Below are 16,349 nucleotides of genomic sequence, written 5' to 3'. Positions count from 1 at the left end.
ATTAAAATAATAAATTTTTAAATTACAAATTTCAACTTAAACTACAAAACAAACATCTACAATGTAAAGGATACAAAATTCAATCAAGGTTGCAAATTTTGAGTACTACTATTGAGACTGATAAACCATCAACAAGAAGAAAGAGAGACAGATCCCCATGGTCATTATATGAATGAGCAAACTCTATTATCATGTAAAACCGTCGTTTCAAAACAAGAATCCAAAAATACAAAAAAGGCTATGATTCATTCATGATGGAAAGAAAGACATCGGTGATATGAAAGTAGAAGCTACATGAGTGAGTTCTTTGCTAATTACCTTTCTATACAGCCCACTTTACGATAATACACCAAAGGCCTTTGTCTCTATAGTAGCTGTAGAGCCTTTCAACAAAAAGATCCAAATCAGCAATTGGTTGAACATTTAAACTCTGTCCATTAAGAAGACCCGACGGGCTCTCACTACCAGGACTTGGTATTCCTCCGTAGTTAGATAGCTCAATCTCGTGGGACTCATTATGAAGTAATCCGGTTGTCAAAGACGATGATGATTCACCACGTTGCCATTTAAAAATTTGGACCCTTTTGCCCAGTGCTCATCATTTGTAACAAGAATCCAACAACAAATCCTGCATCAAACATTTGAAAAAACATAAACTATCTAGAATGCAAATCACTAATGACGGATGCGGAACTTGTGGCATAACCTGCTACAAACATGTTTCTATAACTGGTTCCCACCATGATAGATACAACCAAGAACCCCCTATACTTTGCTTGACACTCAAATGACTAACAGTATCATATGGATAGTAATATATACTCAATCAAGGTTCACGCAACCTTGTCAAAAATCTACCTTGATAAAACTCAATTCCCTTGAATTGACTCAGTTATAAACAAGAAGAAGAAGCATGAAAAAAAACAGTGAATTGCTTCCCAATAGAACAAGGGTTTGTCTAATTTCAAAAGCGACTTAATCAGGAGCGAGTCTTGACAAAACCCATCATAGGCTAACAGGATGATCAACTCCACTAAACCCACGATCAACAGAACTTTCCCCTTGAATTTTTCCAAAGCAACATCATTCCCATCAATGTCCTGCCTCCAAAATACATCTCAATTTTTTTAGATTTTGTAGAATGGAGGTTTTGACTTCAAAGAGTTTTTTGTGCTAAGAAAGGTTTGCGATTCTGGTGAGATCACTATATACAAATTCTGGTGAGAAACCCTAACATTTCAAAGCCTCAGGAGAAGACGAACCTTGTGTGCGCGACTCGCTCGCCGGTGGACTCCGCCGTCCCTTTAAGGCAATCAGACTCACCATCCGCCGTCGTTATCACACCATCCGCCGATGGTTCCGTCGCCGCAGTGAAGCAACCGTAATGACGATGAGACTGAGCTGGAAGGTGATGATAGTTGCAGGGAATCGCATGTTCTATCGCCGTTTGTAACGAGAGAGACGCGAGAGAGACGCGAGAGAGAGTCGGGAAGAATAAAAGAAGAAATAGGAAAAAAAGAAAATATTTTACGCGTCCACCAATGGGCATACGCCACGTCGCGTTTCTCATAGGGTTGCTCGCTTGTTTTCGAAAGCAACGATACTCTGTTTATTGGACCTGTTTACTGGACTTGGAAATGAGTTTTTTATTGGGAAATTGGGAGTGGAGTAACCCACCATGGTTACTCTTACATTAATTAATTATATAAATAATCATAAATTAAGTTAAGTAACTCTAAGAGAACCTAAGTAAAATTATCTTATTACTAGAGAACTACAAAGAGGTTACTCAAACATTTAAATAATAATTTTTTAATTTTGATTTATTAATTATCAAACTTTAATTATCTAAAATGATAAAACAATTATTTAAATTTTTTATATTACATAAAATAGAAAACAATATTTTACAAACTTAAACATATTTTACAAAATACGGAATAGTAAACATATTTTATAAAATTCAAAATATTATACATATTAAACATAGTTTGGAGTAAGATTTATTGTGCGGTTGCACCAAATTTTTGCCAGATATGCTCAATCAAGTCTTTTTGCAAAAGATCATGCATTTGTGTATCATGAACATCATTTCGAATGCCCATCATATTATGTAGATTTGTTGGGATATCTGTAGAATATGATAAATCGACATGAGAACTTCCGCTTCCTTCTCCGTGATGGAATTCCGCTGGATCGTAGAAATTGTAGTCATGTCGTTCGTCTTCCACTATCATGTTATGCAGGATGATAGATGCTCTCATTATTTTCCCTATTTTCCCTTTATCCCAAAAAAGTGCGGGATTCTTCACGATTGCAAATCGAGCTTGCAAGACTCCAAATGCACGCTCTACATCTTTACGACATCCTTCTTGCCATTGATCAAAGAGTTTTGCTTTTCGACCACGTGGAAGTGTAATGGATTGGATGAAAGTTGCCCATTTGGGATAGATACCATCCGTTAGGTAGTACGCCATTTTGTATTGCCGTCCATTGACAACGTATCTAACTCTCGGAGCTCGGCCCTCTAGGATATCATCAAACACAGGGGAGCGGTCCAAGACGTTGATATCATTTAACGAACCAGGTGGTCCAAAAAATGCGTGCCAAATCCATAAATCTTGTGATGCCACAGCTTCTAGTACGATTGACGGTTTACCAGATCCACGTGTATATTGTCCTTTCCATGCAGTGGGACAATTCTTCCACTCCCAATGCATACAATCTATGCTCCCTATCATTCCGGGGAAACCGCGATGTTCTCCAATATTCAGTAATCGTTGGAGGTCTTCCGGTGTAGGTCTTCTCAGATACTCGTCGCCAAACAAATTTATAACTCCCTCAACAAAATGTAGAAGGCATTTGTGGGAGGTTGTTTCAGCGAGTCGTAAATATTCATCCACCGCATCTGCCGTATATCCGTAAGCCATCAAACGAATAGCTGCCGTACATTTCTGAAGTGCAGAAAGACCAAGCCTTCCAGTAGCATCTCGCCTTTGTCTGAAGTATGGGACTCCATTCTCAATAGCGGTAACAATACGAAGGAACAATGGTTTGTTCATTCTAAAGCGACGACGGAACATAGCGTTAGTGTAAGTTGGATTATCACTAAAATAATCATTCCACAACCGAGTGTGGCCTTCTTCACGGTCTCTCTCAATGTGCACTCTTCGGATTATTGGAGCTGGTGGTACATATGGGTGAGTGTAGTTGTATTGGATCATCTCCACTATACTATCAACTTCCTCTTCTACAATATCATCAACTTCTTGATCGGAACTCCAATTAGACATTTTTTTGCAATTTGGATATAGTAGAAGGCTTATGGGAAGTGTGATTTATTTTGTATAGGAAAAGGGTTTAGGTTACAAGGTATATTTGGTTGAGTAGTAGAAGTGAAAAGGTTGAGCAAAGGAAATTTTATTTGGTTGAGTAGTAGAAGTGAAGATAGGATGAAAGAGAAGAGAATAATCGGAAGAGAATAATCAGAAAGCATTGATGTAAAACGATGAAAGAGTAGGAGAAGTGAATATATAGTCTTAACAGCAAACACAAAGTACCAAGTGGGCAATACAACCCTTACAAAAGACAAAACAACACAAACAAATCTGTGACTGTCCTTGCAAGACACAAGACAACCAAAACAAAACAGAAGACAACAACTCACAACCCGTGTTACAAAACACCCCTCCACGGGTTACAAAAGAGTTAACAACTCACAGACCCGTGACAACAAGACAACAAGACAACAACTCACAGACCCGTGACAACAAGACAACAAGACAACAACTAAAAACAACACCCCTCCACGGGTGTAAACACAACACATCTATGTCTTTGACAACACATGTTTCCCTTCTCGTATCACCTTAATTTGTTGTCGCAAAACCTGAAACAAAAGAACAAAAAACAAAACAAGTGTTAAACAAACAACATATAGCATAAGTTTAATGAAAACAAGAGTTAAACACAAAAGAGGATAGTTACACACAAAAGAGTTAAACCCAAACCTAAGTGTTTGTCAACATTTGGTCAACGAGTTTGTCCCTAAGAAGTTGTTCGGCACTTGTTAGTTCAGTCTTGTTAAGGAGGCTGTCTAGCAGTCTCATTTTGCCGTGTCTCTCTTTAGCCGCTTGTTCTTGTTCTTTCATTGCAATGATCTTGTCTAGCTTACCAACAGAACCATCCTCTACATCAATAGTCACAGCCGGTTTCTTCCCTTTTTTCTTAGAAGCTTTAACCCCCGGAGGCCTCATCTCAGCTCCATCATTGCACTCTCCGGGTGAGGATGCTCCTGCTCCATCTGAAGCGAGTTTAGTCCGCTTATGGCTACACTCCTCCGTGATCCATTTCTGATCATGCTTCAGTTCCCTCCAGCAATGTCCTAGCAGAAGTGGACAGGCTGAGAAGAGAATGTATTTGGAAGAATTGGATTATCTTGGGAGTTAGAGTCTTTTTGAGAATTCATAAGATCAACAAAATATGTATGTGGATTACGAATAAGGCTTCTAGGATCCATTGGTTGTTTTAGTGAAAGCTGATGTTAAAAGAAAAGGGTTTGTATAGAAAAAGTTAATGGTTTATGTTAGTGCTAACATGGAGGGTTTATATTGAGCTCAAGTGGTTTTGGGTTTTCAAATTTATGGTTGTAAATTAACTACAACAACCACAAATTTATTACATTAAAACAACCTACTCGACAAGTATCTCTCTAATCAAGTACTATTCGTATTTAAGAACTCCAACAAACAAAAAAGCAATCATCAATGTCCTGACTTGACTATTACCTAATCTAACACTAATTCATCCCAACACACAATCGCAAACAATAACTATCAACAACATATGAAAGCTGTCGTACCATACCTTTTCAAATAAGAGAATCCAAAACGCTGCAGTCCGCTTCATGAATAATCATTCCAAATGATCTCCATTTGACCTCGCACAAACATGTAAAAATAGTCAATATAAATCACATAAACAGAAACAAAAACATTGTACTCTTAACAAGAACAACAGAATAATCTCATAATAAAAAGCAAACCTCTGGTGGTTTCGAGAGGAGCTTAAAGAGCCCCACGAAGTTTCACCTTTTGCAACCTCTCCATGTTTACACTCTTTGGCTGCTCTAATGGCAATCCAAGAGCCTGTGCACAAATCAGCTGAAACTAGAAAGAGAAAACATCATCAGAAGCAGGGTTAGTAGTATAACTTGGTAAATCTCAAAATTCATGTAAAAGAAGAAAGAGAGATGAACATAGTTAATCAGTTAACTTACATAAGCCACAATGATGGTCGTCGGTTTTTCAACTCCTAAGAGGAAAATAAAAAAGCCATATCAACAGTTATTTCACTATATCAAAAAAGAGAGTAAATATGGGAGAGATTAGGAAAACAAACAAAGAGAAGACTCCACTCTTTCTCAACCATCACCGAGAGATCTTAGTCCCAGAAACCACAAAAGGTCTTGCGCTTTGGCAAGTCATCATCTCCATTGATGCCTTTATCTGCTAGTCAAGAGACAAATCCTTGAGGCTGATGCAACAAAAAAGAAAAGAAAACATGCATACCAAAAGTTAGCTAGAGACAAGAGATAAGAAACAAAATAACAAGACATATATATAATAAGCAAGTCTAAGCTCATGGCTGCAAACTTACTTGTCCCTTCATATTGCTGCTAGTTGTGATCCATCCTTTGACAAAGCTTGCTGTTCGGGAGTAATTCCAAAAGAAGACCTGCAACAAAGAGAGAGAGAGTGAGACCCCCCCAAAAAAGAAAAGAAGTCGTTAAAATCAAACAGAGAGTGACAAGAATGAATAAAAACCCAAGAAGATCTTAGTGCCCTCCTCCTCAATCAAACCATCAGGGAGAGATCTTAGTATCCTCCTCAATCGCCGATCGATCAATACTACAGTTATCCTCCGCAATCAATCAATCTGGATTTACAAAAAAATATAATAATAGAAATATGAGTAAATATAAGGAATTCGAGTGAATGAAAAAAAAACCCTATGTAATAGAAATCAATTTAGAGATCAAACCCTAGAAGAAGTTGAGATTTCAGAGACGAAAGCCATGCTTCCAAAAAGCACCTGCGAGAGACAGAAGGAGAAGAAGAAGAAGAAGAAACAAGTTAGTAAAAAAAAAAACAGAGGAAGCAACACGATAAATCAATCACCGAAAGATCAAAGCCAAATCCTAGAAGAGGAACTCACCTAGAGGCCGTGTGAGCGACAATCAGATTAAACTTGCTTTAAAAAACCTGCAACAAGAGACGACGAAGAAACAAAACAAAAAAATCAGAGACGCGACGCGTTAAGAAAAAGAATAACAGAGCGATGCAATTGGATTGAGAGAGAGAGAGAACAAACCCTAGAAGGATAGGAACGAAACCCTTAAGAATGAAGAAGATCACTTGGGCAGACTGCTTAATCCAATTGATAACTCGATTCTTCTCTCTTTCTTCTTTTCCCGATTACATATGAATCGCCATTTCTTTCGCCGGAGTTCTCGAGAGAGAAGAGAGAGAGACTTTGGGGAAGAAAAGAAAAGAAAATGAGTAAAAAATAAAAAAAAAACGCTTTTATATTTAACAAACACCCATTCACAAGTCGCCACGTAGCGTTCTTCAAGTGTTGCTCAAACTCCTTCCCAGGGTATCGATTCTTCGATAATGGACCCATTTTTGGGTTGTTTAATATTATTTTGGGGCCCAAATAGTGGAGTAACTTTGTGAGTACTCCCCACTAATCATGCTCTAATAGGAATACTCACTATTGAAGATGCTCTTACGAATTACGATCCACAACTTACCCCGTATAAAAGATTATTTTACGAATTTGGTCAGCAGTTCGAACTATAATAATCATGTGACACGGCTAATCATACTGAATTTCACTCTAGATTGACGTTAAACCTTAGTTGGTTCCTCTATTATATAAGTTAACTAGGATTCTAAACACAAAATGTTATTTTTTCTTGGTCTTTGTTTTATTTCATGTGCAAACTCAATCTGTAAAATTTATTTATTTTTGGCCAAATTGTGCATATAAGAGCAAAAATGTACTATTGCATAAGTCAATTTAAAGTCGTGGAAACATTATTAAAGAAAAAAATTCGTGTATATAAGAGCAAAAAAGTAGTATAGTAGTCAACATCAAACCAGAAATAAATAAATGAACAAAACAACAGCCGTCCATTAATTAACGCGCACACAAAACTGTTCATAAGTCAAGAAGACACATATCATCGTTTTCTCGGTGAATGGTTTTCACTTTAGAAAATTGAACTAAAGTGGACTTTCTAGGTAATAGAGACAAATCGGCTCCCTTTGCGCAACGTAATTATATTGTGTCGTCTTCTAAAGCACAGCAAGACAAAGACATAGTACTACATATGCTTACTATTGTAGTCTTAAAAGCTTATCTACTCACTGGTCTCCTTAATTATCTACTTACTAGTCTTCTTAAATAAGATAATAGAATCACCGTTAGATAATATTCACCATATTGATCAACTATCTCTATATGAAACTTGAGTACTCGCATCATTTTGCTAGTCAAATGGTTACAAAGCATCATTTTCAGTCTATTCTCTATCTAATTTTGTTTCCCTATACCAGCTTGTTTATCTTTGGCATTCACCGTAATTTAATTCCTACTATATTTACATGAATATTTCAATACACATAAAAAATAAATAAATGTGTGGCACTAGTGAAATGACGTGGTATATAGGGCATTCCCCCTAAATAGATGGAATATATGTCGTATAACAACAAAAACTACAAATGGGTTTATGATTTGGACATACGATATTAGTTTACGGAAATTACGCAATATTTCAAATTATTACAAGTGATCACAAGTAACTTAACCACATAACAACATTTCACGACTCTTAGTCTCTCTCTCTCTCTATATAAAGTTTCTCAATCGAAGTACTTCATAAACCATCTTTCACTTTCTTTCATATATCTATAAAAAATCTATATCAAGATTTCAATGGATCCCCATTTAGTTCTCGCTGCCGCCTCCAACGCATTCCGGTGGCCGTCAAGTCGCCGAAAGATTTATCTCTGTCGCAGGGCCGTCTCTACTCCATGGCAGAGTAGGCAAATGCCATGGGTCCATCCCAAATATTAAAAAAATTCTTTAAGCAAAAGGGTCCAATTTTTTCAAAAAAAAAATTTATTAAAAGTTTTTAGGTTTTTTAAAAATTTGACAGAGATCCCATATTTGTTTAAGACGGGGCTGCTCCGTCGGCGTAAGCCACAAGTTGTTCGTCTCGGCGGTAAAAACAGTACACCACGTGGTAGGTTCTCGCTTAAGAGGGTGGTGACCAGGATGAGACTCAATTGGCTGAAGCTGTACTACGTGAGGCTCGTGAAGAATATCAAAGCGTATTATAGCACTGTAGTGAAGGAGTTTGAGGACGCCGGAGCCACCACCATCCAGCAGCGCCAGCGCAGGACGGTGGAAACGGCTGCTTTTGCCGCTCCTGGTCTCGGCTTATCTTTCCGTCCCATGTCGTGCCACGAACAACCTCGTTTGTTTCTTGTATAGCTAAATATTTACCTTGAGTTTTTACCTTCACGAGTCTTTTGGAGCTTTTATTCTAAACTTTTTTAAAATTTCTTGTTTAAAACTATTAGGAAAAAAAAAAAAATTTGAGCATAACAGTTCTGCAAGAATAATGTCAAAAACTATAGTACAAAACAGTTTGAACGAAACAGGATATTAAAGTTAAATGGAACTCTGAAGTTTGAATAGTATGATCATGGGAGAAAATAAACTTGGTCGAAAGATTCTTGTCGGCTAAAAGATATTGCTTTTCATTTTATTTTTCTTTGTTTTGACTTACATGATATATCACTTATACAGCCATGCAGGTACTTGTGTGGTGGGAATGTTTTCTATTCACAGCTAACGTCAACGAAAATCTATTTGTAACTCAAAATTTATATAGAATTGATTCCAGTAATATATATATATTAGTGATTGATCCGCACATACCTGCCGAGTTTTTTTAAATTATTTTTTTCATATGTGTTTCTTAGAATAATACTTGTTTAATTTTATATTTTTGTAATTGTATTATTATTGTACGTTCTTATTTAGTTTAGTAGTAATTTTAAAAAAAATGTTTTTAGTGATAGTATTGGATTAGTTAGTAAGGAATACCCACAAAATTGTAATGGGCCTGTATATTTTCAATTTTAGTTGGGCCGTAGATAATATCCCTTCTTTGATTTGTGAATGATTAATTGTAGTAATAAAAAACAAACAGAAAAGAAACGAAAGGACATAAAAAAAATTGGCTCTTCTTCTCCGCTCCTCTTCGACCGAAATTCACAACGAAACAAATACGATTCCAGCTGAATCTAAATCGGTATTCTGGATTTTAATAAAACCCAGATACTTCATCAATATCTTTTTGTGGTTAGAGAATTGATTCTCTAAACGGGTAAGTTTAAAGTTGGAACAGTCTTTTCAATTTTGTTTACCAATTGAATTTGTTGTTTGCGTTGAAACCTTAGATTTTATCAATCATTTAAATAGATTTTTGGTGTTGGATTTGAAACCTGGATTTTGTTGTTTGCAGATTTTAGTTTTCTTTTTTTTGTTCTAGGAAAGTGGCTCTCTAAACAGTGCTCTTTATATTTCATCAATCAGGTCAACGATTTCTCTAAGAGAAACTCAGATCTACCGTTACAATCACTGCTTTTTGATGTTCTTCAAAATTGATTGAACTGGTAAGTAAATGGTTTGATCTATTTCTCTATTTAAACCAAAAGTTTAATTTGTTATTTGTTTCGTAAACTAGTTGATGTCTTTTGTTTGAATATAGCCTTAACGTGGAATTTGTCCCATGTAAATCCGGTATGAGACTTTTGATCCTTTAAATATTAGTCTGCTTCATATTCAGTTATCAAAATCTTATGAAATTACATTGTTTACTTGTCAATTCTTCTTCTAAAATCTGTGTTTTTTTTACCTTGTTAGGATATAAAACTGTTGAGGACTACGATTAAACCAAAGATAAGTATTGAAATCAATGTTAAGTTTAAACAGTTATTGGTTTTTAAGTTTACAAAACACTAATACGAATTTGTTTTGTGGTAGGCTGATTCTGAATTTTGGTTATGATGACTACACTTAGAAACTGGCAGTTGAGTAAAGAATACATCAGCACTTGATATTTGTAAGTTCTTCAAGTTCTATAGTCATCTCTAATTTTTGGCGTTTAAATCTTGTCTAAACTTTTTAATTGTTTGTGATTAAGAATGAAAAATTAAAGACAATACTTTTATTTGAGATTTTTTCAAAATTATTTACAAAGGAAGCAAATATTGTTTTATAGACAAAATTACTGTAATAAGTTTAATTTCTTATTTGTTTTGTAAACTAATTGATGTCTTTTGTTTGAATATAGCCTTAACGTGAAATTTGATGACTACACTTACAAACTGGCAGTCGAGTAAAGAATAAATCATCACTTGATACTTGTAAGTTCATCAAGTTCCATATTCATCTCCAATTTTTGGCGTTTAAATATTGTCTAATTTTTTTATTTTTTTATGATTAACAAAGAATAATCGAAACTCACCGTAAATTCCTGAATTTTCGACTTCTCACTTATCGTTTTAAATGTGGGTGCTATTGATTTCCTCAGGATATTAAACAGTTGAGGAACACAATATCAAATATAAGAAACGGATTCAATTTTCCGTTAATACTATTCCGGTTTTAATTTATATAACTAAACTCTGATTAAATTTTGTTTTAATCTTTAGGATGATCCTGTATTTCCAAGAAGATGATTAACAGCACAATTTGGAAGTGAATCAATGAAGAAGACATCTATACTATTAATTGGTAAGTTTTCCAAGCTTCATAATTGACTGGTTTGTCATATCTTTAAAATTCTCTCAGTTTTGTGATTGTTTATGATAAAAGTAAGTAATCTATATGCAAGATTTCAAAAAAAAAATTATAAAAAAATAAGCTTTGAATAGTGTGGAAAAAATGAAGTTAAACCCACTGAAGATTCAGTTGGTTTACTTCAAACAAAAAAAACCACACTATCAAACCACATAATATCTATACTTAAAAGATAAAATCCTTGGTCATTGACGTCAGGTCCTTAACATAAGCTTTCACTGTTATTCCTTCTCAAAAACATTTCTCTGTAACTGGCACCATACTCTTCTACACCATTCTCGATTCCTTTCATCCACTGTAACAATCCTTATAAAATACCAGAAGTAGTAATAGGTTATATATTGAAAATACGTAGAAACATCAAATTATTTTATTACTAAAAATACAGAAAATATGATAGAAAAAATCATACCTTTATGAAAGATTTCTAAGCGAGTTATTTCAAATTCCGAAACACTTCTTTGAATACAACATTCATTGTTTGCTTCGGAGGGTTTCCATCTTTATCCACTATCAAAATTTTCAATCCCTTTTTTGAGGTCACTCTTGAAACTGCAACATATAGCTGACCATGTGAAAAACATGGTCTAGGCAAATAGAGACCAACATAATTCTAAAGACTGTTCCTGACTTTTGTTAATAGTCATTGCAAAAGCAACAACTAAAGGTAACTGTTTTCGACGCATTTTGAAAGGCAGTTTAGTGTCTGAAGGAGTGAGCAATATCCTTGAAATTAATACTTTGTCTCCAACTCTGTCTCCTGTAATCACAATAGCTTCTAGAACAAACTCAGCCATTTGTGTGATCTGCAACCTTGTACCATTCATTAGCCCTCCCCTTGGATCTATATTTCTTAACAACATAACTGGACAACCAACCTTCAATCTTATTCGATGATTATGTACTCCAGAGACCTTTAGACTATTTAAAAAATCAGGTGTAAGCACTGGATTGTTCTCATAACGTTTGTCAGCTGGATCTATAGAATCTGAACTTAGGTATGTTCTTTCCTCACCTATAGACATATAAACACGGGTCAGCATTAATGGCAATCTTTTCACCAGCCTCTTCAATCGCTTCTTTGATAGATGGTAGACACATCTTTTTGGAAGTAGCTGATTGTGCTGTAGCATCTTCATTAGAATCATCTTTCCTTTTTGAGGAAGGTGTAGTAACATTTGTCCCAATCTCATTACTATTGGTCAAATCATCACGGTCCTACAAAATCACGTGTTATTGATTATTGAAATGAACCAATTAGTAGTTCAAAATTTTGGAATAACACACATACATGGACATCAGTAGAGATAACATCCTTAGGATCAACAGCTACCTCAGAATCTTCAATGTTGTCAACATCTGTAGAATTATCACCCATCTCTACGTAGGAGAGCTTGTAAGTCGCTTTACCGTCTATGATGTTGGAGGTTTCTACAGAAGCAAGAAATAGGAAAGTCTTTCCTACCAAGGCTTGTAAAGCTGGTGGAACCATCGTTGGATCTTTAATCTGTAAATTTAATTGAAAGTTATGATAAAACAGCCTCTATATTTGTTTACAATAATTTGATTATCAGATCTTAAACCTCATCGTATTGTCCTCCTAACACATCGATGGAAGTTTGGTTGACCACCTTGATAGCATTGTTGTCAAGGAAAATACACTTTGTCTCACCAGTGTTATCCATAACATCTAGGACCAGTTTGTACCTTATATACATAATGCCCAAATAACGAAATGTTTCATTATACACAGTCACAATGCATCAAATAGGTAAAACTAAATAACTTTTAGTGAAACCAGTTACCTGCAGTTCACCTTTGATACATCCTGATTGCAAGTCTTGCACTCAAACAAAGTCTTCTCGTTTTTGTTCATGATATCATTCTCCTTTTTTGGTATAATAAAGCATGTTTGTTTACACTTTACACAGGTAAAGTAATACCAGCCATACTCCATATCGATATGATAGATATGGCAAACTATCTTAAACTTTTCTTCCTATAAAATAATTAAAGAGAATAAGTAAAATGTGTAATATTTAGTTTTAGGACATGAATAGTTACCATTGTAGATTCAAGTAGATCTGAAATAGTGCTTCGAGGGAATTGGTTGATGTAATCTTCCTTGTCATTTTGTTGCTTCCCACTATTGCAGTTTCTTTCCCCGATAGTTACTTTCAAATCATCATTTGGCAACCTAAGAATTTTATTGTAAAACAATTGTAATGTTAAATATATTTAAACAAAACATTGCAGAGCCATTCAAATTTTTAGTTTAGAAAAATACCCTCCAGCAAAACCTTGAACAGGAGAGTAGTTTGGGTTGATTAGCATCAAGGAAATATCAAATGCATTTGAAACTGTTCATTGGCCTACATAATTTGAAATCGGGTCAATCCAAATAGGAACCTTGATACTTCACATATAACACGAAACAGATTGACAAAACTTACCATTGTATGTATTAATTTTTGCACAATGCATCAAGCATATGACGTTTGAATCATTTGCATTGACATGCTGTCCAAATATTGTCAGCAAACTTCCCCGAGAAGGTGCATGTCAATCGCTGATCTCTGCATTTTAAATTTTTAAAGAGCAATGTTTAGTGTTTATTACTCGCAAGGAAACCAAAATTAATGAAAACTGTATTTTCTACCTTGTATCTCTTAGCTCAACCTCTAATCTCTTTTTCGGTTTGTCATTGACTTCTGACATCGTAATGTCACCAATAGAAACCACCTGACCAAGAACATCTATAGTAGAAAATATGTAGCATATTCTCATATTAAAAATATTGATCCACGTATCTATATTTATAAATTTTAACCCAACAATATAATAGATGTACCTATTAGAATGTGTTCATTCAAACCATCTTCTGCAAGTATGTTCTCATATGAAGCTAAATCCAGATAAAAGTCATTGCACAGATCAGGACAACGGGTTATGACGGTTGAGTTCATGATGGTCATCTTGTATGGATGTTTGGTAGCATGAAACTTTCCAGATGCTCTTGTCAGTTGGAAATTCTGAATAATTCTCCACTCTCCGAAGACGATCAGCCTTTGGAATTTGTTCAATTGCTGCTTCTTTACCGTTGCATGAATTAAAGTACCCTAATAATGAAACAGTCACGTTATTTTAGAACATATAATGATTGATTTATCGTAGACTTTGACGGAAAAATAAACTTACTTCGATATCAGCCAATATCATCTCTATAGTCTCTCCAGTGTATGTTTTACATTGCTTCCACGAATGAACGATCTTGACTCTAATTTTCCATGTTGTTTTGAAGGCCTTAAGATCAGAGAGATTTGTGAAAGCATCATTGGCGGCCATCTCTTTTTAAAAGGTGATTATCTGACTTATTATTCTAGGTCTGAGGTGTTTGATCGTTTATGTCGTCTACGCTTGTTTATATAGGAATTTGACTTGTGAATTGTTTGGATTGTGCAAAGTGTAGAATATTCTGTGAATAAATTAAAGATTGTCAGTTAATAATTTAAGTTAGATTGATATGATTAAGGATGTTTTTTATGGGATTAGATTAATTAACGTTTTTGTTTGATATCATTGATATTACGTTTGGTAAGTTTTTAAAATCTGTATTGTTTGGATTCCCAAAATTTTTGCAGATCATTTTGCGAAGAGATATAGAATTATTTACTTATAGCAAATGGTAAGTTATTTAAAATGGTTTACCAATCGAATCCTTGTTTTGTTGGAGATTATACGATTTTTCAAATGATATGATTTGTTTTCCATATAAACTTGTTTTGATTTGGTGAGTGTTTCCAGATTACAGAATCCGTAATCTTTGGGAATTATTTACTACCTTGTGTCTCGGAGCTCAACCTTTAATTGTTTTTGAAATGGTAAGTTTTTCTACTCTAAAATCCCGAATTTGTTGGAGAGTAAATGATAACATTGAAGAATGTTGGTGCTTAGATTTTTAATGCAAGCTGTTTGATCTTTTTATTTACCTTATATTATTGGGAGAACCAGTTTGTTTGGACACATAGTTAGCTTATGAAAGATCCGAATAAGTTAATAGGCAAACATAAAGATCCGCGTGTTTTTCAATTAAAGATTACTTCTTTGCCCTCAATTGTTTTTTTCTTTCTTCTGTCCCTTTTTATTTGGTAGGGGCATTTCATGTTATGTTTGGTTTATTGTTTTTTTTATTCCTTAGTGTGCTTCCCAATTAATAGTATAGATGCACACAATTTTAGATTTAAAATTTTCTTTAACGTGAAATTCACCTTTTCCCTTCTTTCACCATCTCACCATTTTGTAAGTAAAATGACTACTTATATTTTGTGTTCAAAATTAGATTACTTACCAGTCTTACCTAACTGATGATGAGTAGTATGAGACTCAAGTGTCTGAAATCATCTTTTGTTGGGGTGGACTACTGAGACATATATTATTTGTTTTCAATCTTTTCTCTTCTTCATCATCAGGTTCACTTATTTTATAAGTCATTGGGTTCACAAAATTTCTATATATCATTGGGTATATAAGCCCCAAAACAAATATCATACTTTTTAGCCTAGCCCAGGTACTAAACTCGACTCAAATAGCCCTCTGAAGAGGGTATTGGGCTAATGATGCTTGTTGCACTTTGCATCACATGTATATATATCCTTTACTCGAACTAAACCAGACTAAACCAAACCGGAATAATAATACAATGTGAGGGGAGGATGCGTGTGTGAGGAGGCTGATTGCGTGAAGGAGAGGAAAAGGCAGCGCAACAATTCCACGTGGTTAAGTCATGGCTGACCTAATCCTTTTGCTTCTTACGCAAATCAAATCGCATTCCATTACTCGATTGTTATTTAGGGACCATTCGTTCTTGTTCTTGTATTTATACGTTTTTAAACCGAAACTAACAAATTTGATTCCTAAAAATATCTGAATGCTGCATATAAAACCAAAAAAACAATATGTCTTTCTAACCAACTAAAATTGAAATATGTACATTCTTCTTCCGCCGTCGACATAAAATTCCACGTTACTTGTAATTAAAAATATCATACGTTAGACTAACTAACGCACGTGCTATAGAATGTAACATGCTTTGATGGAATCGTTGACCTTCTCAACAACCGTAACACAAGATTCACGGCTGTAACTCGGTTTAAGCTTCGTGAACTGCCTCAAGACACGTGATCCCCACAAGTCATGGAGGTGATGCTGGGGAATGGACACGTGAGACGAGCGTGACAGCCATTTCTTTTTTCTTCTAATTTTTATGGCCGCCAAATTAGACGCGTGTCATGTTCAGTTTTGCCGACTTGTCGCCACGTGGCGACTTTTCTTGCTTTGATTTTTTTTTTTTTTTTCTTGCTAGTGAAACGCGTCGGTGTGTCCTTATCAACACTCCCTTCTTCTAA

General features: G+C 35.0%; 1 protein-coding gene and 4 long non-coding RNA genes across 7 annotated transcripts; 2 read left to right on the top strand and 3 right to left on the bottom strand.

Annotated features, from left to right (window-relative positions):
* Window positions 1-164: 164 nt before the first annotated feature.
* On the bottom strand, window positions 165-1,626 carry LOC104778862 (uncharacterized). 2 transcript variants are annotated; one of them, XR_015590811.1, is made up of 3 exons: window positions 1,263-1,496; window positions 859-1,100; window positions 165-628 (listed from the first exon to the last, which is right to left on the bottom strand). It is a non-coding gene; the product is annotated as an uncharacterized LOC104778862 (long non-coding RNA). The 2 variants fall into 2 exon arrangements; XR_015590809.1 differs by lacking the exon at window positions 859-1,100 and having other exon boundaries at window positions 1,263-1,626.
* A 2,827-nt stretch (window positions 1,627-4,453) lies between these two features.
* Window positions 4,454-6,752, bottom strand: LOC147949591 (uncharacterized). Of its 2 annotated transcripts, XR_015590805.1 has the most exons (8): window positions 6,373-6,752; window positions 6,217-6,263; window positions 6,043-6,093; window positions 5,826-5,937; window positions 5,659-5,736; window positions 5,401-5,535; window positions 5,279-5,313; window positions 4,454-5,168 (listed from the first exon to the last, which is right to left on the bottom strand). It is a non-coding gene; the product is annotated as an uncharacterized LOC147949591 (long non-coding RNA). The 2 variants fall into 2 exon arrangements; XR_015590806.1 differs by lacking the exon at window positions 4,454-5,168 and having other exon boundaries at window positions 5,274-5,313; window positions 5,417-5,535.
* A 1,197-nt stretch (window positions 6,753-7,949) lies between these two features.
* On the top strand, window positions 7,950-8,679 carry LOC147949590 (uncharacterized). Its single transcript, XR_015558392.1, has 2 exons — window positions 7,950-8,110; window positions 8,228-8,679. It is a non-coding gene; the product is annotated as an uncharacterized LOC147949590 (long non-coding RNA).
* Window positions 8,680-9,302: 623 nt separating this feature from the next.
* On the top strand, window positions 9,303-14,937 carry LOC104778856 (uncharacterized). Its single transcript, XR_766454.3, has 9 exons — window positions 9,303-9,466; window positions 9,676-9,755; window positions 9,851-9,882; window positions 10,006-10,204; window positions 10,436-10,508; window positions 10,797-10,878; window positions 14,246-14,302; window positions 14,586-14,629; window positions 14,749-14,937. It is a non-coding gene; the product is annotated as an uncharacterized LOC104778856 (long non-coding RNA).
* Window positions 13,600-14,163, bottom strand: LOC147949589 (uncharacterized). Its single transcript, XM_087452509.1, has 3 exons — window positions 14,143-14,163; window positions 13,796-14,063; window positions 13,600-13,700 (listed from the first exon to the last, which is right to left on the bottom strand). Exons 1-3 carry the CDS (start codon window positions 14,161-14,163, stop codon window positions 13,600-13,602), a joined length of 390 nt encoding a protein of 129 aa, XP_087308635.1.
* Window positions 14,938-16,349: the final 1,412 nt, after the last annotated feature.

The sequence above is a fragment of the Camelina sativa genome, chromosome 1, assembly GCF_030686135.1.
Source record: "Camelina sativa cultivar CO46 ecotype springtype chromosome 1, ASM3068613v1".
Lineage (NCBI taxonomy): Eukaryota > Viridiplantae > Streptophyta > Magnoliopsida > Brassicales > Brassicaceae > Camelina > Camelina sativa.
Note: the sequence above shows the minus strand (reverse complement) of the source record. Positions and strands in the feature narration are given on the sequence as shown.